The following is a 23,843-nucleotide window of genomic DNA, read 5'->3' on the forward strand; positions in this document are numbered from 1 at the left end:
TATACATCCGTGTTGTGCAGGGTGAAGGTGCGATACAGGTGCACGTGGTAGAGTGACTGCCTGTCAAGGTGGGCCATCACTGGTCCCCCCACAGCTGCTGCTCCCTGTCTTCATGTGACAATGCTGCTTATCTTCAGCCAGGGGAGCATTAGCCGTGCCATGTGGCCCCTGCACCTTAATAACGCTCGCTGATTGTGACCCAGCGTATTTTTGTCTCATATTCATCAAACTGACCATTCCCACACCAAAAACCAGGTTGCAGTCCATCACAGTCCCTGAGAGCGCCCACCCACATCTTTGTCCACATGGCCACTCCCTTGTTTGACCTTCCTCTCTTGAATGTGTACTGTGTGCTAGGAATAAGCAAAGCGGTGTATAATTAATTCTTTTTACTTAACCTATGTTCACTGATATTTTAAAAGATTTATCAGCTACAACAAAAGGAACACTCAACCCAAGCCCACATTGGTTGATTTCTAGGCTATGTGTTAGATGTTAGGAAAACACATCCAGTTGCTTAAAAATGTTGCTTTTTGCTAATTTATTCTCTGCCATCCAAGAAGACAGGTAGGTGTGTTTGTTTGTTTGTTTGTTTTTAAGGCTGAAGTGCTCCTTCAGCTGTGGCATTGACCATCAGTAGTTGGATCATCTCCTTGCTGTCATTATTAAATTGCTGAACTTTTCCCACTTTCCATGGAAAATGGAATATTGGATTACATGGCAAAATGCTGTGTCCCTCTATGCAAGTGTGAGGTTTTAATTCTTCAAACTCTTTTACCTGGTTTATCAAATCTACAGAACAGAGGCCTCTAGGAAGATGCATATTCTTGAGTAAATGTGGATCTAAGAACTATGGCTTTCATTTCTGGCACAGATGGAGAAAACAAATAGAATGATTCTCTAATGGGCAGGATGTGTAATCTTTAGAGTTTGCAAGACCTGACTTTTGACTCTTTCTTGTGAGCACTATCATGCCGTACCTGTTGCTAAGCGTTTTCCACACAGAAGAAACGCAGGTTGGAACAGATCTGAGAACCTGGAACCCATCCTGGCTCTGGGATGACCGATTGATGGAGCCCACTTCTAGGTCTATGCATATTTGTCCCTCAGAGGGGACTGGGAAGGCAGCTGCACTGGCCACTGTGAACAGTTAAGTGTGACAGCACATGATGGGTGGCTGTTTACTGAATATCTGCCACACAAAGCTCTGCCTAAGTGTGAGAGCCTAGATTCAGAGCGTGGTCCTCAGTGGCCTTGACGTTGCCTGAGAGTGTGTCAGAAATGTGGACTCTCAGCCACCCCCTACCCTCGACAGACCCACTGAGTTGGAACCTGCACTTTAACCAGAGCTCATCAGGGATTAAAGACAGGGAAGGATACAGGACACTAAGCGCTAAGGAAGGAGGAGGCAGGGGCTCCACAGGACCACATGGTCGGGAAGGTGCAGATGCTCTGGAAAGCTGGACATTGGAGGGAATCTCTGGGGACAAAGCCATCACCAGAGGTGAGAAAGAGAATCCAGGCGAGTCCTGCCCTGGATGAGTTACCAGGCCTCTGAGTGTGATTCAGTGAATGAGCAGTTTCCATTGTGCCTGGGACTGTAGTGCTTCTCCTGAGTGGATCCCGCTGGAATCTGCCCTGCGTGGGGGCACTGCCATGGCCTCAGTCCTGCCCCTCCCTTGGGGCCACTGTCAAGTGCATCTCTGCTCTATAGAATGCTCAGGGACTGTGGCAGGAGTGTGGAAGGAGGTATTTAAGGGATCCTTAGTGTGCACCTGGAGAAGTCCCTGCTGTGGTGGCGATCACCACACCACTGGACACAGCTCACCTCCAGATTCTTACTGTATTCAGAAATGGCGTCTTTTTAACTCCGGCATCGGCTCTTTGACCTCTCTCTGACTTTCAAGAACTTGGGGTGTCCTACTGGCCTAAGGCCCCCTCTGGGGAAGCAGAACTCACAGCAGAGCCCCTATTTGTGTGCTTGCTGCATAGACAAAGCACTGTGTGGACAGCTGGCCAGAGGGCAGGGCTTTACAGGAGGTTCCACTGACAAGAAACCGATGAGAGAGACACTAGGAATGGTCCTGGCAGTCTGTCCAGCTCCAGTGCTGCTGCCAGCCACCGTTCCGACCTGCGGGTGCTGGCACAAGGTCCACCCCACAGGGGCACGTTGACCACATGGTTACTTTGAATTAACATTCCTGACCTGCTCTAAAGCACTGCTCAAGCACCCAGCAGGCTCCCCTCTGCTGAGTCACCGCTTGAGGATGCTGCTGTCCTGCTCCTGGGTTTGTCTGTCTAGACTAAGTGAACTTGAGCACGGACCAGCTTGGCTCTTTAAGACATTGTTGGTCAGCAGAGACTCAATGCCAAGCCTCAGCAGGTGCCCAGCAAGCCCCAGGCAAAGGCTCACTTAGTCCCTCTGCTTGGAGCCCCCTGTATCCTCGAGTCCTGGAATCTCAGGTTCCCAGGGCCATCCTCATATCCCGTTGGAGAGAGAAGCATGCCCTAGACTTGAAGGTGTCAGGTGGCAGACATGGAGGGGAGACAAGCCATCAGCATCTCAAACATTCTGTGTTGTTGAACTTGGGTCTGATCATAGCCCACCTTTGCAATAATTTATTATTATTACTACAATTACAATTATTGTTTTGCACTGCATAGTTTAAACCCAGGGCCTCATGCTTGTTGGGCAAGCATTCTACCCCTGAGCTACATTCCCAGCCCCTGCGGTCACTGACTTATTTAGCAGTGGTAGCAGTTACTCCCCAATGTTCCAGGTGCTGGGCTCAACACCCTGTGAGTATGAGCTGACCTAAACCTCGCATTGCAAGTCAGTGTCTCTGTCACTAACGGGACACAATGGTCAGAGACCAGTGGTGAGCCCAGAGCTTCAGGAGGCTCGGGGCTCTGGACCCACCTTCCTCCCTCCTCCATCCCCTGTGCTCGCTCCTTACTTCCTGGCCAGGCTCTGCACCCTACTTCTCTCGCATTCCCCCTTCCTTCTCCTGGGCTCTCTAACTTTTCCTGCCCTCCTGTATGTGGCCAGAACTGCTTGTCTGCACAGTGGTCCGAGGAGGTCCCCAGAAGGGAACAGGGGACCTCAACTCAGCCCTGGCAAGCTCTTGGTTTACACCATAGAAAGACACAGAAGAGGCACAAAGGTTTATCTAGAAGAGCAAAGAGGTTTTTGGGGGAAAGCAGCCACAGAGCAAGGTATACGCTCGAAGGAGGGGAGCGTGGCCCCCAGGAGTGGCCTGCACTCTGGCCTGATGAGCTTGATTATCTTGATGGCATGCAGGGCAGGTCACGGAGGTCTGGCTCTCTCAGGTCTCCAGCTTGACATTATCTAGTCAGAGAGAATGATTGCTATGTCCCCATGATAGTCACTAACAATACTTTCCCTTGGCTTCAGTTAATCTAGAGAAGTTACCCTGTTGCACTAGCAGTGTCCCCGGGCACCAGTCACCTAGATGCAGAATGCCCCAGAGCTTTTTAGGAATTACTGTCTGGAGGCAAACAGGCTGGAGGTAGGAGTAGGGTGCTCGATGAACTGCTCAGATTTCAAGGTCAGTTTTTTCCCTTCCCTGTTGGTCTCCTTTCTACCTACTCTTATTTCCTCTACCCTACCTCAGTTCCAAAGGACCAAGTCTGAGTAGCCCGCAAACCCCTATCCACAGGGAAAGGTGATGGCGGGCTCTTGTCACTATTGTAGAGGCCCCAGTGGCTGCTATGTGAGAGGGCCACCCTCCAGCTGGCCCAGCAAACTCTGTCCTGGTGTGTCCCACCTCCCTCCAACTTTGCCCGTGCTCATGGCAAGCTGGGACTGGATTGGGACTGGAGGAGAGGAGGTTCCAGATGCAGGAAGCAAGCAGGAGCCCCTGCTGGATGCACAGGGGGCAACGAGACCCCTGCAGGGTTCAGGAGCAGGTGGGGACTGGGAGGGAGAGACTTGCCTTCAGCCTCCAGCATATCCTGGTTACAGAACCTTCCAGATCTGATGATTTGTGACCCATTTCCTGTTGTGCTAGCCCACATTGCACCCAGTTCTGCAGACCACGCGGGGACATCTTGCTGCCTATTGGGAGGGGCACGTGTGGGGTGCCCTCCGCGACCACCAGACGCCAGCACTCTGCCAGCCTTGCTGTGGGCGCCCAGACACGGCTGAGCGGGTTCCTCACAGCTCCTCAACCTGCCTCTTAGAACTGCATCAGCTCAGAGGAGAGAGACCCAGCCTGCCCTGCGGGCCAGGCACACGAGCAGAAGCCACTGCTGCACGGCGCCCTCGCCCACCCCTCCTGCCCGCGCCTCCCCAGGAGCAGGTGCCCAGGTGGCCTGTGCCAAAGAAGCCACACACACCAGCCTCCATCCCAGCCCGAGAACGGCAGGGAGCCCTTCCCTCTCCCTCACCTGCTGCCCAACGACCTCCACAGTTCTGTTTTCTCCATTCAAACCCAACTTTATTCAGGCTAATTTTCCCCCACTTCTATCTCCCAAGCATGACCCTGAGCCAGAAGGAAATAAAGAAGAACTATTTGTTTAAGTCCATCCAGATTTATCAAGGCCTCAAGGCCAGGGGGCAGGGGTTCCCTCCTGCTCCTGGCGTCCTGCTCCCTCTTTTCTTATAGACCAGCCTCCCTTCCCCTGCTCCCCTCAGGGGTCACCTGTCTCTTCTTTCAGTCTTCAAGGCCTCTCTTTTACTTCCCCCGGTGGTAGGCCAGTGTTCATGTTCACAGAGACCTGGTGACTTTGTCAGCACTGCCCCACCCACAGACCTGGCAGGCCACCCATATGCTGGTCGCTGCCTTCCCCCCCCCTCCCCCAAGCATGAAGCCCATGGGGCAGACACTGCCGATGTCATCTCCATTGCTCTGCTCTGTCAAAGATGAACTGTCCGACAGTAGTTTAATTAATGCAGGGAAATCAGACTCTGCCAGAAACTGCTAATGCCAGCATCCTGAGCTTCCTTCCCCTTGGCCCAGAGGTGACCCTGTGATTTGTTTTTATATTTTACTTTTTTCTTCCTCCCTCCCTCTCTCTCTCCTTTCTCCTCCCTCTCCCCCCTCCTTCTTTCTTTTCTTTCCAGTATTGGGGTTTGAATCCAGGGCCTCACACCTGCTGGGCAAGTGCTCTACCTCTGAGCTACACCTCCATTATAATGTTTGAGACCTGGTCTTGCTAAGTTGCCCAGGCTGCCCTCTAACTAGCCATCCTCCTATCTCAGCCTCCTGTATCTCTAGGATTAGAGGCCTGCGCTACGCACCAGGTGTCTTTGAAGTGAGGGGGTGGGGGGATTGAGCAAAGTCAGGGAGATGAAAAACTATAGAAGTGGGAATGGGGTTGGTCAGAGGCAAGCTCATCTGGGTTTGCTAATTGATCCCCTCCCACCCCTCCACCTAGGCTGGGAGCAGAGCTTTCAGGTGTTTCTAAAACCAGCAGAGAATTCCTTGGGCAGACTTCATGTTTCTCAGCAGGTGCGTCAAGGAGGCAGGGTCATCTTGGAGCTGCAGGAAGCCATGTTAGTGTTTGAGCAAGTAAGTCTTTGGAGGCCAAAGCTGAGGCCACATGGAGACTAGGGCGGGAGGAGCCCGGCTGGGGTTGGTCAAGGAGAGAGTCTTTGTCAGGCTCCGACTCAGTGCCTCACCCATACTGAGTGCTCAAAACAGTTATTAAATCAGTTAACAAAGTAGAGAGTGCTACCAGGAGAGTGACTGTTGTGGGGACAGACGAGGCAGGGCACCGAAGATAGCAGGAAACAGCTTTATTTGGCTGCAGCCAGGCTCAGAGGGCACAGCTTTTGCTGTAATCAATTAATCTCTTGAACCCCAAGTTCAGGGAGTTTCAGAGTTTTATACCCAGCACATAAGGGGAAGGGCTCACAGTTCACAATCTGCAGAAGTTCACATAAATGCAGCTTTTCTTTCACTGTTCTGGGCAAGTTAACTCTTCAAGGACAACACTTGAGAAGGGGAGAGCTTCTTCTCCCCTTTCTTTCATCCCCTGCCAGCTGTTACCATGGAGCCCAATTGGTAACTTCTCTTATCTCAAAAATGTAGACATCTCTGTGTAGCCCAGATCAAGGCCAGAGGCCTTGTTTGCACATTTCTACAAAGTACTATACTGGATATGTTTGTGAAAAACTAGTAAGGGGGTGTCCAGCACCTGGAGTGCTGGTATCTTCCTGGCCAGTGGCCAAGTAAACAGGGTGACACGAAAATAGGAAGTTTATCTATATTGAACTCTTTGCAGAGACTCTTTTCCTGACAGCCCTAAAATCAGCCATGGTGAAGATTTCTGGAGACTCCCAGTTAAGACTTTTTGTGGAGGAGAGGGTGCCACTACATGACCTCCCGTGACCAGGAAGGTGCCAGGAGAAAGGAGCTGTTTCCCAGCACAGGGAGCCCAGGACAGAGGGCAGCAGCTCAGAGGCTGCAGCTCACGTGCCCACAACCCACAGGAACAACAGAGGCAGAGCTGCCTTAGGATGTCCTTGACCTTGCCGAGGTGAGGGAGGTCCCCAAGGCGCCTGCATCAGGTTGAATGTGGTGTTTGCAGCAACAACACATCTGTTGTGTTCAACAACCAGCCAGAAAAAGCTAAGCAGCTGAAGACGCCCACGCGTTTTATTCTTAACAAGATTGGATTGATTCACACCTCTGTAAACTACACAAACAGTGGCCACAGGGAACAGCGGGCTGTGAGGACCCCCTGCTAGGTCTTCTCACCTGGCACTGGCTGTAAATATAAACCAGCAAGGTGCACTGGCTTCAGAGAGGCAACCCGAGCCCAGCTGGGGCCATGCAGTGATTTCAGAGGGAAAGGAAGGAACTCTCTAGAAGAGCCCTCAGCAGTGTCCTGGCACCCTGATGAACTCCTTTTGCTCAAGTGAGATATGAATTCCTGGGAAACCTTTTGGGTGGTTTTCATGGGGTTACCTGAGTTATGTATTTTTTGCATAATGAAACAGGCCTGGGAAACCCTGGTGGATTCAAGAACAAAGCAGGACACTCAGTTCATCTAGAAGTCAGGGACATGAGCACTGGGTGCAGCGGGTGCTGGACACTCTTGGGGAAGCTGAGCGCCTTGCTGAGGTGTGTGGCTTACCCTCAAGGGGAGTGGCTCTCAGGCCTCACTGGGCCACTGGGGATGCTGGGGCACAGGTCCTGCGTGATTCAATGTCCAGAACGCAAAAAAGAAAAGCAAGCAAACGGATATCGTGACTTCATTTCTCCCCAGCCCCCAAGGTCGGGCAGTCGGTCTGAGGTGGAGTCTCAGCACCTGCTCTTCTAAATGGTCCAATGGACGGGCAGAGTTGAAAACATGGGCAGATAATGAAGAGCAGTGGGGTCGGTAAGAGAACAGCTTGCCTTCGCCCTCCTCCCAAGGCCTCCCATGAGTTCTTGGGGCCACCTCTGTGCCCTGTAGCATGCATGCACCAGAGACCAGCTACAAAAACAGTCCTGTCCTCCCAGAGCTAACTCAGAACAGGAAGATCCAGGACTAGGTGGTTGTAGGGACAAACGAGGCAAGGCACCGAACATAGCAGGAGACAGTTTTATTTGGCTGCAGCCAGGTTCAGAGGGCACAGCTTTTGCTGTAATCAATTAATCCCCTGAACCCCGAGTTCAGGGAGTTTCAGAGTTTTATACCCAGCACATAAGGGGAAGGGCTCACAGTTCACAATCTGCAGAAGTTCACATAAATGCAGCTTTTCTTTCACTGTTCTGGGCAAGTTAACTCTTCAAGGACAACACTTGAGAAGGGGAGAGCTTCTTCTCCCCTTTCTTTCATCCCCTGCCAGCTGTTACCATGGAGCCCATTGGTAACTTATCTTAAAAATGTAGACATCTCTGTGAAGCCCAGCTCAAGGCCAGAGGACTTGTTTGCACATTTCTACAAAGTACTATACTGGATACATTTGTGAAAACCCAGTAAGGGGTGTCCAGCATCTGGAGTGCTGGTATCTTCTTGGTCAGAGGCCCAGTAAACAGGGCAACATGAAAATAGTCCAATGACTCTTTCACAGAGACTCTTTTGCTGACAGTCCTAAAATCAGCCATGGTGAAGAGGGCTTTTCTGTGGAGAAAGGGGGTGCCACTTCAAGGTGAGCACATGCACAGGGTGAGGAATGCTCTAGAAGGGGCCCATGCTGACCCCTAAGAGAGTGCATGAAACAAACACCTGATCTGGGTTGGGGGCCCGAAGAGGCGTCCTCGAAGAAGCAGGGATAGAAGTTAAACAGACAGGTGGAAAGAAGCCTGGTCCAGCTGAAGATCAAGGTCCTGGAGGAAGATGGGCCTGGCTGCAGGTCACAGGAGAATGACAGGAGGGACTGGCCCCCCTGGGCTTGAGAAAGCCTCCTCTTGTGGCGATGAGGAGAGAAAAGAGGACAGGACTCAATACCAAGGGGACAGTTGGAACTCTGGCTGTGGTTCAGAGCAGAGCCCACTGGATGACAGTCAGGGCGGGGTCAGAGGAGAGTCCAGAGTCTCACTCGTGTTCCAGGAGAGAACGAGGGCAGAACGAGGAGCCACCCAGGCCCAGGCAGGACAGCAGCAGAGCCACACTAGCCCTGTCTTCATCCTGGGCTTGGGCCTCCCCGTCTGCTCCTTGCACCTGCAGGACATGGGTGAGCACCTGTGGACAGCTGGGGTTGTCGGGATCAGAGCTGGAGGACCCCAGCAGGCCCCAGGTGAATGGAGACGCTGGTCGACTCACAGATGCCAGCAGGCCCTTCCTGATCCACCCAGCCCTGTGCTGCCACTGTTGCTGGACCAGGGGGTCCGAACGTCCATCTTTCAGAAAGGATCTTTCAACACACTGCCACATGAGGGCTCGCGAGAGTCACTGGAGCACAACTCTGCCCTGTTCCCTGCCCAGTGACATCACGTCAGAGCTCAACTATGAAATCAGCCACTGTGTCAATATTTACACTGTGGAAATCAGCGAATGCTATAATCTGGGCTGTTGCTTTGGAGAGCTGATCTACCACTTCTCAGGGGATTTAGGAATTCCTCTGGAATCTCTCAAGTATTCTGCGAAAGAGACCCACAGAGACTCAGAAGGTTTTGTGGCTCATCCTAGAGGACTTTGGTACATCAGCGCCCTGGGATGCTCCTAGGGGGATGAGGGGGTGTTGGTAGAAGGCAGGAGCCCTGATGAGGAGCTGTCTGGGCCTAGATGTGTTTGTGGAGGAGCAGACACACTGATTTCCTGAAGAGAACAGAATGATGATTGCATTTTACAAAGTCCACACACCAAAGGCAGAGGAGTATTCAGGGAAAATACACATGGAAGGGTGAGGTGGGGTCTTGGGCAAGCCCTAGCCGGAGGGCTCTGTGGGAAATCCACAGCAGCCCCTGGTGCTCCGGGACCTGACACAGTACTCACTGTTCACAGCATCCTGAATCTTAGGCTGACCGCGGCTGGCCCCCAGGCAGAGTGGGAAGCCGCACCTGGCCCTGCAGCCTCCCCACCGCCAGGAGATGTTGTTAGGACATTTTACTTAACAAAAACCAGTTTATGAAAAAAAAAAAAAACGAGAAATAATTTTAAAGGCACGTACAGTGCCACCAGACACAGCAAACACGATGTATCCATAGAAAACCTCACTACTTAACAAATAGATATCAATGAATATCTGTGACCACGGTTCCGAGTATACTTTTTCTAGGTTTCAGAAGCAGTTATGCTAACATCAGCTTCACTGATATTTCATTCATTCATAGTGAAGGGGGCAACTCCATGTTGCTAACTATTCAGAGAGTTAATAAACCATCACCACGGTTATTTTTTAAATATTTTTGGCACCTCAGGAAAATCCCCGCACCTACTAGCAGCCACCCCTGTCCCATTCTCCCTTCCCCTCTTTCCTGGCAACCATGAATCACTTTCTGTCTTGATGCACGGAACTGGTTCTGGACGCTTCCTATGGAGGGAATCAGTAGGCCCGTGGCCTCGTCTGACTGGCTCCTCACCTAGCATGTCCATACTGCATGCTGTCTATCCACTGAATGACTGTCCGTGGGAGGGATGACCCACATCTTACACACCCACCTCTTCATATAGCTGATGGGCCCTGGGATGTTTCTACCTTTGGTTTTGAGTGATGCTGCTACCAACAGTCATGTATGAGTTTGGGCAGGGACATGGGTTGCCATTTGTCCTAGATACCAGGAAGTGGCATTGCTTGGCAGTACAGTTGCCCTGTGACTTCCAGGGTGTTTCCCGGAGTGGCTGAGATATTTGATTCCCAACAGCAGTGCAAGAGGGTCTGCACTTCTCATTGTCCTCTTCAATGTATCTGCCTCTTTCATTCTAGCCATCCTAGTAGGGATGAAGTGGTATTTCATTGTGTTTTTAAAATTAATTAATTTACTTGGTTAATCAACAAAGTTTTGTCTACTTAAAGGGTACAGCATGATGTTTTGGTCTATTCTATTATAGAAAGATTAAATTAAATTCATTAACATATTCATCATCTTATTATTTTGTTGTGAGAATGCTAAAAATCTATTGCTTTAGGCAAATTTTAAACATACGATATACTGTATTGATAGTAGTCACCATGCCCCAAATTGCCTTAGCAATCTCAGGCAAAAAGAACAAAGTTGGAGGTGTCACACCTGACTTCAAAATGTATTCTAAAGTTGTTGTAATCAACACAGCATGGTACTGGCATAAAAATAGACACATTGACTGATGGAACAGGGTAGAAAGCCCAGATATAAACTCTAGTGTTTATAGTTAATTAAATTTCAACAGAGATACCACGAATATAAGGGGGAAAGAACAGTCTCCCTAGTAAATGATGCTAAGAGTCCTGGATATCCACAAGGAAAAATGGAAGTGGATTCTTATCTCATACCCATGCTAAAGGAACTCAAAGTGGATTGACAGCTTCAGTGTAAGACCTGCAACTGTGAAACTTCTAGAGAAAACATAGGGGAGAAGCCCAGGTCCTGGGTCTGGCCGGTGATTTCCAGGACACGACTGCAAAAGCAAATATAGATAAATGGGATTTTATCAAACAAAAAACTTCTGCACAGCAAAAAGATAAAAACAATAATCAGAGTGAAGAGACAACCTGTGGAATGGCAGAGAATATTTGCCAGCCATACATTTGATTCAAGCTAATATACAAACTATGTAAGGAGCTCAAACAACTCAACAGTAAGAAAAGAGATAATCTGATTTTAAAATGGGCAAAGGACCTGAACAGACATTTCTCAAAAGAAAATACAAACATGACCTACCGGTACGTGAAAAAATGCTCAATATCTCTAATCAACAGAGAAATACAAATTAAAACCCCAATGAGATATTAGCTCACACCTGGTAGAACTGCTATTATCAAAAAGGGGATTTTTAGCAAATATGGGTGGAGACATGGAGAAAGCAGACCCTATGCACTGTGGGTGGAAATGTCAACTAGCACAGCCACTTTAGAGGACATGGAGGCCTCTCCAAAATCTGAACTAGAATGATCCTAGGATTCAGCAGTTCCAGTTCTGGGTACACACCCAAAGGAGCTGATGTCAGAATGGTGAGGTGATACCTGCCTCCTGTGCTCGTTGTGATTTTGATTTGCATTTCCCAGATGGCTAATGAAGTAGTATATCTTCTAGTGTGTTTTTTGACCATTGGTATATTCTTTTTGGAAAACTAATCTTCGCCCATTTTTAATTTGGTTATTTTCCTTTTGTCATTGAGTTGTAAGAACTCTTTATATATTCTAGATACAAATACCCTGAGAGATACATGATTTGCAAATACCACCCCCCCCATCCCTGTTCCCTGGGTTGCGTCCACTTTTTTGGTGGTGAAACCTCTGCTTGCTGTGGTGCCCTACACCTTCCTGACACACTGCACCAGGGCCTTGCCCGTTGCCCCAATCTACCTCCTCATGGAGTCCTGCATCCTCAGAAACTCCCACTTGTTGGTAGGAAGCACTTACATTGCTTTTACTTCTTAAGATGAAGTATTTTTTTTTCCTAGAAGCACCATTCCCTCTCTTGCAAACAGAGTCACTTTAAAGCACTATGCATTTCCTGAATCTTGTCCAAGGTTTAAAACTGAAGAGAGCCTCTTTATTTTACCTCCAGAAGAGACTCTGAAATGCAGGCGGGTCCCATCGATCTGAAATGCTCTGGCTTCACAGCAGCTGCAGCTTGGTTTCGGCTGCCTGTGCACTTCTCGGGTATATTTAGGTGGCTTCTATTTACTGTTCCCAGAATAGCCACAGTTTTCTGTTTCTCAGTCGTCCTCTTGGTTTTGTTCCTTCCTGCCCCAAATGGACCGTGACAGACGAGATGGTCTCCAAAACCCTCTCCACCCCTGAGAGCCCAGGCTCTCACCCCATGTCCAGGCCCCCTTCAAGGAGTGCAGAGCCAACTGCAACTGCTCCCAAAGCCCACTGACAGGGGAGAGGACTGTCACCAAAATGTAGAAGAGGCCCTGTAGCTAGTCGAGTCAGACTCATGTCCGAATCCCTGTGCTTCCATCACTGCTGCTTAACTTCATCTAGAAGTTTCCTCTGAATTTAGATGTTTTGGAAGGAAGAGAAACATTTACCTACATCACTTCTAGGCAGGGTTGTAGACATATTTTGCAGTAATTCTAGTAATACTAATAACTCAAGGTAACATAGTCAATAGCTTCCTCTCTCCAAGGACAGTGAGAAGTAAGCCCCCTGAGACTGTGGCTCATGTCCATGCCATTGGTGAAGCACATAATGCTACTGGCTTCGTGGCTGACATGTGCCTTAATTTGCGAGGGCACTGTTGCTGGAGAGGGACTTCCAAGCTGAAGTCCCCTTCCTGCCCTAGATGTCTGAGTTTGCTACTAATCCCCAATGAGAACGCTGCTATCAATAATATGCTTTCCATGCTGCTCACTTTAAATCAGAAGTCAAGGTTAAAACCAAATCTGAGCTTCTCCTTTGAGCTCTCCCATAAATTTAGCTCAGCACACAGCTCTTCTGAGATCAGCCCCTCCTCTGAGCAGGAACAGGACACCCAAAGTGGGGGCGCACAATAGTTTCTTTTTGATGTTGTTTTGGTTTGGAGTTGTTTTTTTTTTTTTCATCTTTGTATTTTTACAAAAAGGTTGATTTAAGGAGTTAAGGCATTTGCACATGTTTATTTCAGTGGCAAGGAAACAAAGTTAGGTTAAGAAGGGCAATATTAAGGCCTACTTTATGATGGCACCCCCTGTAATCTCAGCAACTCAGGAGGCTAAGACAGGAGGAATGCAAGTTCAAGGCCAGAGTCCGCAACTTAGTGAGACCCTGCCTCATAATACAACATAAGGGCTGGGGATGTGGCTTAGTGGCTAAGTACCTCTTAGCTCAATCCCTGGTACCAAAATCGAACAAACAACAAAAGCAACAGAAGAGGAAGAAGGAGGAGATTGAACTGTGTCCTTTGCTCATTTGGGCTGTAACATAGCAAAGCACAAGTTCCCTGCTACTCCAAGAGGCCAGTGTGCCCAAGCTCAACCAGAGCACAAGACAGATAAGACAGATGAGGGCTTAATAATCCTTCCATATGTGGCATTAAAAGGCAAAATCCAAATCGCTTCTCAGAAGATAGTGAATAACAGCCCGGAAGACATCCCGCATAGAGAGCATCCTGCAGAAGCTGCTGGAAGGCAAGACCACTGCTCCCTGCTGAATCCAGAGCCAGACCAAGCACTGCCGCCCTTAGGAGTGGGAGTAAGGACTGTCCAGACCAGGCCCTGAGCTGTTGCTCCTTTGCCTCTGCAAGAAGCACCCTGCACCATCACTGGTCACACCTTCACACTCTCCCGGCTCCATTTCATTTTCTAGCATGTTCTGAGATATTCTACAGCCAGAAAACTATGAAAAGCATGTGAAGCAACAAAATATTTAAAATATGGAAATGGGGGGTGAATGATAACTGCTGGTGTTATCATAAACACACTTGGAGGAGCTGGGAGAGGCATTGACTTTAAAAGCAGGTTCCCAAGGTTTACATAAGAATAGAACTTGTCTGTTGAAAAAGAGAAAGCAGTCTCACATTGCCTTTTATGGGCCTGTTCATGAAGACCTTTCCTGCTTTTCTTAGCCTTCAAGTCTGAGTAGGAGACGAGTTTTTAGACCCTTGAGCTATCAGCAAGTGAGCATCAATGCTGACCTCAACCCACACCTGTGAACTGGATTCCTAAATGGAGACAATCTTCCAGTTGAGTGAAATTTCAAGGAGAAAGTGAATGAATCACTGTTTCTATTTGTGGTAGCTAGAAAACATGGAAATAAAAGTTAAAAGTGGTAGCCTGTTCAGTTCTTGGATGTGTAGACAAATAGTGCATACACATGCACGCACACACACAAACACACATACACTTCAATGATGCCATGTGACCTGTGCGAGAAGGAAGAGGCAAGGAAGAAGATCATGTTGGATGAGAGACACTTGCCTTAGGCATTCCACTTGCCTTAGGAATGTGTGTGTCCTGTTTGTTGGATCATTTATCTTACCAGCCATATCGTGCTCTGAGAAGAACACCACACTTTATTTCCCAGCCCTCTGTGGGTGAACAGGTAGGTTGTTTCCAGTTCATTACTGGGAATAGATTTTGGATTAACACCTTCGTTATATAAGTGTATTTGCATAAGATTATTTTTTCTTGGGGGAAAAAAAATCCTAAAAATGGAAATAGTGGCTAGTAGAATTTCTATGCCTATTACTGTTAGAAGGAGTATACCAATCTTTACTATCATTAGCAGCACATGAAATTTTTAAGGATAATCATCTTAAAGTGAAAATAGAAATTGAGAAAAACCCAGAACAGATGGGCACCAGATGACTTCAGAAGGTCCCCATGAAACTGGAAGGTCCATAAGTTCTTGCGTGCTGCCTCAGAGGTAGCCCTGGGACAAAACAGGCCCAGCTCCGACACAGTGAAACCTGGTGAAGCTCGACTCCCCTCGCTGCTCACTGGTGGGGGTCTGCACAAGTTGCAGCCCTCAACAGTCAAAATGTACGTCAGCTCTGGGTGGCAGACTCTGCTTCCAGTGTTGCACCAAACCCCAGCTCACCCACAACTTGTTCTTTCAAGGTTCTTGTCTGATGAGTTCAAAAAATAAAGTCCATAGACCAAAATCAGAACAGAAGAGCAGGAGTCATTAAAACAACAGAAAGAATCCCTGCCGGGCAATGGAGGACCTTCAGCAAGCTTCCCCCAGAGAGTGAGTCCTTCTGGGGCTTTATAGAGCACTTGGGTCACTGCTATTGGCCCAAACTTATGCTAATGAGGGCTTGGAAACGCACTAATACTGTGGGTCAACTCTGGGGTCCCAACTTCCATTCATCTCTGCCAACGTCCATTTCCTCAGGGTAGGTCAGAGGTGGAGGGGGAGGTCCTGGGATGGGGCTGCAGCACTGCATGGAGCTGGCTTCTGCAGCAGGTGTTAGTATAGGCCCAGGCCTGGCTGCTGCAGGGTGACAGGTGGGCGTGGATTGGCTGGCCTGGGCCCTGGCCTGAAGTGCCTGCATGTTGGGCTCCTCATGGCCACCAGTCATGCCTGCCTTGGCCCACCCACCTGGGCCCCACTCCATGCTCCACCGCTGCTTCTCGACAGGGACCTGTGGGTGAGCTGGGGCTTGGCAGCCAACGAGCTGGATGGGGTGAAAGGGCCTCCAGAGCCATTTGTTAGATGGTGGTTGAGGAATCCACAAGGGAGAAATATCCTGAGTGGATCATTGCAGGAACAAAGACCGGTATACCTCAGGCCCTCCAACCCCTGCTGGGGCTCTAGGGGGTTCTTGGGGCTTTGACTGACCCCTGCCCAGGTTGACCAACCTCAGCCAGGATCAGGATGCACCTCCAGACCTCGGGTCTCATGCTGCTGTCTGAAATCCACAGACCTCTCTCAGCCCTGCAGTAAGGAACAACTCCGACCTGTAAACTTTTTGCTTTGTTTGCCTTTGCAAATAAGCAAGCTCAAACGGGGCTAAAGTGTGGAGCATTTCTTCCGCTTTGGCCTGTACTTCCTCCTCTGGCCATGATTCCAACTTCTTATGCATACAAGAGGCACGAAATGCCAGCACAAATCAGCAGATCCCTGTGGAAAACAAGGGGGAAAGGCAGTAATCGGCAGTACTTGTGGGTGGGAAGACCCAATTACTTCTTTGGAGCACCTACAAGTTTTGGCCAATAGGGTCATTCAGCAATGGGCGACATGCCAATTTTTGTTCCCACTGTGTCAATTCCCAGAGTCACAGTGGACTAGGATCTGGGGTGCCTTGTGGATTACCACTGGTCAGAACTCACCTCCCTTGTCCCTGAGCAGAAGCACAGCAGGGACAGAGTGAGCACCTAACAAAAGCCTGTCTGTAGCACTAGAGCATCCTGGGGAACAGTGGGCCCCAGGAACAGCAGTTACCCAAGGACTTCCTCCTACGTCAGAGTTGGGGCTTCTCATTTCCGCCCAGCTGAGGCCCTCACAGAAACAGCTAGAGCCTGAGTGAGGCCCATAGGCTTCCCCTGAGAGAAACCTGGCAGGAACCAAGCCCACTGCTGTGACCAGGATGCTCCCTGGGGTGGAGAGGCCAGGGGACTGATGTCTGGAAGGTCCCTAGGGCAGAACAGCAAGCCCAGCAGGAGGAGGAATTTAGCCCTGGACATCAAGGGCCGCCTCTACCTGGACAGGCAGAAGAAGACATTTTTAATGAGGTTCTGTAGGTCAACGTGATATTGGGCTAAGGGATGGTCACTGAGCAATGCTCAGTGCAGGACCGAGGGATGGCTGAGGAGGATCAGGTGCTGGGGAGGACGTTGTGGGGGGAGGAGGAGCAGGTGCTGGAGGGGATGCTGGGAGGAGGAGGAGCAGGTGCTAGAGGGGATCCTGTGGGAGGAGGAGGAGGAGCAGATGCTGGAGGGGATCCTGTGGGGGGAGGAGGAGGAGGAGCAGGTGCTGGAGGGGATCTGGTGGGAGGAGGAGGAGCAGGTGCTGGAGGGGATCCTATGGGAAGAGGAGGAGGAGCAGGTGCTGGAGGGGATCCTGTGGGAGGAGGAGGAGCAGGTGTTGGAGGAGTCACTGTGGGAGGAGGAGAAGCAGGTGTTGGAGAAGTTGCTGTGGGAGGAGGAGGAGGAGCAGGTGTTGGAGGGGTTGCTGGGAGGAGGAGGAGGAGGAGCAGGTGCTGGAGGGGACTGTATAGGAAGAGGAGGAGGAACAGGTGCTGGAGGGGACACTGGATGAGGAGGAGGAGGAGGAGCAGGTGTTGGAGGGAAGCCTGTGGGAGGAGGAGGAGCAGGTACTGGAGGGACCCTATGGGAAGAGAAGGAGAAGCAGCTGCTAAAGGGGACGCTGTGGGAGGAGGAGGAGGAGGAAGGAAGTGATACCTTTGAATTTTCTTGTCAGTGAGGAACCTGGGTGTCTTACAGGGCACCCCGGATTTGGAGAGGTGGGGGGTAGGCATGGTTCAGCGTCGGACTTCACGACACTCTGAGAGACTCTGCACCGCTCACTCTTGGCTCATTTCCTTGGTGCTTGGAGGCCTCTGGCGTTGCATGGTGACAGGAGAGGCAGAGCTGGCTGAGGCATTTAGTGGCCCAGCCCTTTCCTCTACCACTGGCCCACATGGTGTTGGGTTGGGGAGGGACCAGGTCCTCAGGCGGAGGACACATGCCCGCTGGGGTGGGCGTAGTGTGAAGGGCTGGGTGCCTGGGAAGCCGGTCCAGGGGTCTGCCTGTGAGGAGCTGCTGTAGGGAACGGCCAGGTCTCCTGGTTCCTGAGGGCCATCGTCAGTTTGGTTCAGGAGCTGACGCTGCCATGCCTGCCTCCGCAGACCTGCCCACCTCAACACGACAGGTCCTGCTCCCTTCTCCCTCATGACTCTCCTTTCTTCCATTCATTCAGCAAGGGCTTCCGAGTGCTCCTTGGCAAGGTCCCTGCATTAGAGAGTCACACCCATGGGCAGCTGAAGCGAGTGCCCAGGCAATCCCCAGCCAGCTGACAGTGCTGCTGCCTCCAGAGAGAGAGAGAGAGACAGGGCTCTGCAGGTGGCAGGGCCTGGCCCCAAGATCAGGCCTTCTGAGACCCTGCCCAACCCTGAGCCAACAGTATCCTTCTGGGTTGAGGTTTCTGCCGGTCTCTGTGCTCTGGAGTAAGGACAGAGTGGAGCAGGCTCTGTGTCCTTCACTAATGCAGACACTGTCTCCTGCTGGGGCCAGGCTAATGCCAGTCCCCTTGTTGCACCCTTGGAAGCAAACAGCTGCCCAGGGTGGGCTTCTGGCCTTGAAGAGGAGCTGATTTAGGTCAGTACTCCAGCTCCCCCTGCACAGAGGAGGCAGAGCCGAGGAGACGAAGCGAAGGCCAGCTGTGGACCATGAGTCACCCGGGCACAAGCAGCAGCTATTTATGATCTAAATGGCATCAGATCTCTCTGCTACCCTGGGTCTCAAGCCCGGGTCTCCAAAACACTTCTTGTGAGATGGAGCCAGAGAGAGGCAGAGAGCCTGTTCAAAGGAGAAGACAGTCGTCAGCTCAGGTTCATCACACCTGCACCTGGCAGGCAGCAAAGTAGAGTCTGAGGGACAGAGTCGGTTCCAGAAATCCCTAGAATTCTGGGCTCCGTGAATACGCTAGCTCATTTATTCTTTCCTTTTGGTCTTCCTGCTTTGAACACCTTCTGTAGAAACCAGATACTGTGAGAGATACCAGCCGTATGACAGATCAGAGTGGCCCTCCTTGTGGCCCGTGACTGGACCTAGTGGAGGAGAACAGAAACTGTGTCCGTGCTGGTTGGGTCCTGCTGTTCCACCAGCGCTATCACAAGCATGTTACGTATATCAGTTCCTTTCATCTCCACAGCTGCTGTGGAAGGCAGACACCATCGTTATCTCCATCTTAAAGACAGATAATCGAGCAGGGGAGATTCAATAATGTGTCCCAGCGGTACTATTTACAGCAGCCCCCTTCCCACACCACCTCACACCATGGCAAATGGTGTGTGGGGGTGGCATGTGTGGTTCCCGGTGGGAAGGGGTGCAGCTTTGCGAGGACCTCCTGTGTTCAAGCCTCCTGTTGGTGCCTCTGATCCTTCATTCTCTGGGCTGGCCACCCAGCTCCATCTCTCGGAGGTCCCAGGGAAGGAAGCCCTTGTTTTATCATGATCTGGCTCTAAGCTGCAACGTGCCAGCTTTTGTCTCCTCATTGTGGGGACAAGGCTGTCCCCAAAACCCAGTGGTGATGTCCAGTGATCCAACCCGTCCATGTCCTGTTCCCCCCAGGTGAAGTCATTCAGCCTTGATGTTTCTCCCTAGAGAAAGATGAGAAGGCCTAGTGGGACCCTGGAGAGTCTGAGTTTGTCCCCCTGAAGTACCTGGATGCCTGACGGGGGTGGGGGGATGGGGACACGTGAGGGTGAGAGAAGGCCCCCAAGTCCTGCATGTGCTTGCACCTGGGGTGTCTGAGTTGTTCCTGCCAGGCGGCGAGTGAGCCCCGGCACCCCGTCCTCGTCCCTGCCTTTCCCAGGCTTTCTCTCCGCTGGGAAGAGAGTGCTGTACTCCTCTGAGCTACCTGGGGAAACTCCATTTCCAGTTCCTGGAACCACTTTAAGCAGCTGTTTTTAAGCACTGACAATTACAAAAATAATGTTTCTCTTACTATTTAACACTGGGAAGGACTATGAGACAGAGCTGATATTGCACAGAGAATTAATTAAATTATATGTTTTCTGTCTACTGAAAACTCTTATCAGATTTCAAGATTGTTGTTATCCATTCTGAACATATGGAGTAAAGTCTTCATATCCTTACTATGAGGACGATCTCAACAGTATTTTTCAAACCACATCAATTATAATCCATGGATGCATCATAGTAAAAACAAATTAATTGATTGCACTTTTTATTTTTTGTAGTCAGCAAATAGGACAGAACAGAATTGACATGATAAAACAGAATGGAAACAAATGCTCACATGTGATAAAGGGAATATTTCATTAACTAGTTTAATCAGCTGCCATATGAGTGTGTTATACATATAAATGCATACCACATACACATGTATACATCCATCATGATGTACGTACATGCATGCAAATTATGTGTAAGGGTGGTGATGTAAAATGTGTTTTTCTCAATTTTTAGGTTGATATATGACTTACAAATGGTAGAATTCACCCTTTTTTAGTGTATAATTTTTGGCAAATGTAAAATATATTTCTGACCATGGCAAAAAAGTGAGACAACTCATTAAAGCAAGAGTCTACTTAATAACTGGTGATACTCACAAGGTGAACATTCTCTTAAGATCTTTGGAGGCTGTGACGATTGAATCTCTGGAGATAATTTCATACACCCCAGATTTCAAAGCCCCATAGGACCTGGGAGATTAGCAAATAAATGATTTTCTGAAATTTCTTTTAGGATCACTGCCTTTTCTTACAAACCAAGTCTAACAGAGAACCCCTGCAGATAAAAAGCAGAGTTCTCCACAGAGAGCAAGAAACTGCTGAAAACTGCCACGGGGTCTGGCCCTCTCCAGACCAGATTAGAAACCTGAGGCCAGAAAGACCAAACAAGGGCTCTGGGTTGGCTGCTCCTCATGGGCAGAGCCAGAGCTCATGCGCAGGCTGCTGGCTCGTGCTCAGGGCACTTCCCATGCTGTGCAGGTCTCCAGGGAACCGTGAGCACCAGGTAACCCAACAAATGGAAGAGTGAAGTGAGACCACAGATATGTACCTACCCTCACAGGAGAAAGCAGGGCTGCGGCCCTGGGGACCCCAGAAGTGTGAGCCAGCCCAGGAAGGGCCATAACAGGTTATAGGAGCAGTGTGAGTCTGGAGACAGAGCCAGGGACGAGGCCCACACCAGAAGAAGAGTGGTAAGCCTCCAGGACATGAGGAATCGGCCAGCACACGTCTACCTTCCTGGTGATTCTCCCAGGCCCGTCTCTTCTGTCTTCCTAGAGGACCACAGTACTGCTGAGAACAAAACCATCCCTCCTTGTGAGCCCACCATGTCAGACTGCCAGAAACTGTCATGAAATCCCTGTCCACTCCCCTACCACCTGGTCAAAGGGTAAACAAGCAGGAGGAGGGCCTAATGACAAAGGACTGGTGTCTCGCCATCTCCCCTCTTGAAGCGCCAAGACATCGCTGGGCTTGGGCCAGCAGACTGTTGGTTACACTGTGCAGGGTAGGAGGTCAGGAGGAAGAGTTATTTAATGGGTGTGACCTGAAAATGCACCCCAGGTCCCCCTTCAGATACTCCCCTGTACTACTAAACTCAGGACAGGTGTCCAGGTGTCCCCTTCAGATGTCAGTTCATACTGGCACCCTCTGAAGAGGAGTGAGGTCAGAGGTCAAATGTCCTGTCCTCTTGCCTGGGTGTTATCCATAGTGTTGTTTCTATTGATACTTCAGGAATCTCATCTTTCTTAAAAGATTTTCTTTGTTTTGTTGCAATTATAGATTTGGGTTTTTAGATTTAGGAGCGTAGGCAATTTTCTAGATATCCCATGTTAGCCTAGCTCAGGTAAGATATTTTAAATGATTAGAATTCTCCAAATTCCCTCATGTGCTCATGTATCAGAAAACACTAACTTCTAGGTAATTTCATGGGAGTTTTAAAATATGGGCCCACCATGTCCTACTCCCCCGAAAACAGTGTTGCCTTAAGCAATATCAGTACGCACTTGGTCAGGCAGCGAAACCTCCTGGCTTAAAGGCAGCATTCGGAGTTTTCTGTTGAAACCTGAGCTGCTGCAGTTGAATACAGAAGAGGAAAGATTGGAGCAGCACACAGGGCTTAAGAAGAGGAGAGAGGACAACCAGGAAGGAGAGATTAACAGACGTGGGACAGCAAGGGCCTCCCAGGGTCCAGACACTCCTGCCCCGCAGGGAGATAAAAACCAAGCCAACAAAACTAGGGAATAATTATTTCATGAGTGCAGCTAGCAACAGGGATGTTTAACCATATGGAATTGTCAATGGTTTGACTTACATAGAGCATTGCAGAAAGTAGAAATAGCTATTTTCATAAAAGACAAGTATTTATTCGGCACTTTCCTTCATGACTTGCCTGTAGAACGAGGGTAGAAGACAAAGTGAGGTGCTGGGAGGCTCAGGCCCTCCAGGAGCGCGTGCCATTCACGCACCACAGCTCCATAAAGGCACATTCAGACCAAAGGCCACCCGTAGAGATTACCTGACACCCATCCCTCACAGACTTGGAATAGTCAGGTGTTGGTTTTGCATTTTGTATTCACAACATATAAGAAAGGAGCACAAGGAGTACAAAGCTTTTGAAGGCTTGGATTTAAAATACTGCTCTGCCAGTTACTCTGTGACCTAGGACCTTTCTTGGTTTTCTAATCTATAAAACGGGGTAACAATGACCATACAGAAATGATTTATGTGAAACACTTAACATAATGTCTGATAGCACTCAAAAATGAGTACTGTTTTAAGTGATATTTTAGTTATTATGTCTATAACGAATGTAATGGGTGAACTTACTGAAACACCACACAGAAGTATTATTTCTTAATAAATTCTTTTCTTTCAGCTCATTTCCAGAGCAGGAAATGGCTGGCTTGGTAGCATTCTCACTAGGGCTCTTGGGGCGAGTTCCTGGGAGAGGTGTGAGGTGTGGAGGCCACCGCTAGAGGGCTCTGCAGGGATCCTGAGAACGTTTCCTTGGTCGTAGTGCTGGGGAAGCCACCCCGAGAAGCCCTGGCCTCTGAGAGACTCGTCCTTCTGCTCATCATGGCTGTTCAAGAGGGCAAGTACTAACAAGAACTCCCCTAGAGCGACTTCAGGAGCCACTCTGCCGCACACTGGGGGCATGTGGGTGGATGTCACCAGAAATAGCTGGTAGGTGCCAAGTTAGGGAAACCTATGGTTCTGGGTCACTCTCCACTGCTATCACTCCACTGAGTTACCTTTACTGGGGATCAGAATGACAGTACAGTGGAACACCAACTTTGAGACAGGTTCTGAAACTCTGGGTGAGAACTTAACCAATAATAACAACCAAACCCACCTTGAATCTTCGGATTTCCTGTAGTGGCTGGGGCCAGGACTGAGTTTGGGACACATGTGAATGAGATCCTATAAAGTGGCGCCTGTTCTGGGGTGTAGGAGCCTAGGGTCCTGCCTGTAGTGGATGGTGGGGCACATTTCATGATGCACTATCCCAGATTAACAATAAATGATAAAGGTCCTTCTGGACTCAGCAGTCACTAGGGATGCAATAGGTAATTCAAGGCCTTTTAACAAGCCCCTTCCACCAGTAGCTGGCAGCAGGTCTGAGCGGCAGCTGAGAAGGCCAGCCTGCAGAGTCAAAGGCCAGACCAGCTGCAGCAGGAGCTTGGGAGCCTGGGCGCCTGGCAGAAAGGGAGATTTCCTCCAAGCCTGCCTTTTCTCGTGGCTGCTTAGTCCGTGGACTGCATTTTCTTCCCCCCAAGAGCTGTCTCTAGGGCCAGACAAATAACGTGTTCTTAGGCTCAGGAAGCCCACGCAAGCTGTGGGGAGCTTTGCTTTTTTCCCTTCTCTCCCTGTAAAACAATTCAGGACTGCGCAGGGGAGGAGTCAGCCCTCCATCCAAGTCAAACACCTCCTGGTTAAACTTGCGGCGACTGGGGCTTACGTGCTCAGGGTCCCCACAAATGCGTCGGTCCCACTAAAGGGCTGGTCCGGGAGGCGGCGGCCTGAGGCTGCACAGGGGACTGGCTGGGAGCTCGGGACGCGGCCTCAGGGCTGGCGGCCCGGGGCGGGGGCGGAGCAGGTGAGCGGCCGGCGGGGCGTGGGGAGTGCACTGGGACGTGACGTTGGAGTTTGCAGCCAGCCCGAGTAGGAGGCCGCTCGTGT

At 50.0% G+C, this 23,843-nt stretch overlaps 1 protein-coding gene across 2 annotated transcripts in view; it reads left to right on the top strand.

Annotated features, from left to right (window-relative positions):
- Positions 1–23,843, top strand: part of Slc35f3 (solute carrier family 35 member F3) — a 236,150-nt gene that overhangs the window by 132,308 nt on the left and 79,999 nt on the right. The window contains exon 1 of one of the 2 annotated variants that reach the window (XM_048800381.1): positions 22,679–22,847. The exons of the other annotated variant lie outside the window; for it this stretch is intronic. Coding sequence (XP_048656338.1) covers positions 22,829–22,847 — 19 coding nt within the window. The 5' untranslated portion in view covers positions 22,679–22,828. Of the gene's footprint in view, positions 1–22,678; positions 22,848–23,843 lie in introns of those variants that run through there. 2 annotated transcript variants of the gene reach the window in all.

This window comes from Marmota marmota, unplaced genomic scaffold, assembly GCF_001458135.2.
Source record: "Marmota marmota marmota unplaced genomic scaffold, marMar, whole genome shotgun sequence".
NCBI classification, from domain to species: Eukaryota; Metazoa; Chordata; class Mammalia; order Rodentia; family Sciuridae; genus Marmota; species Marmota marmota.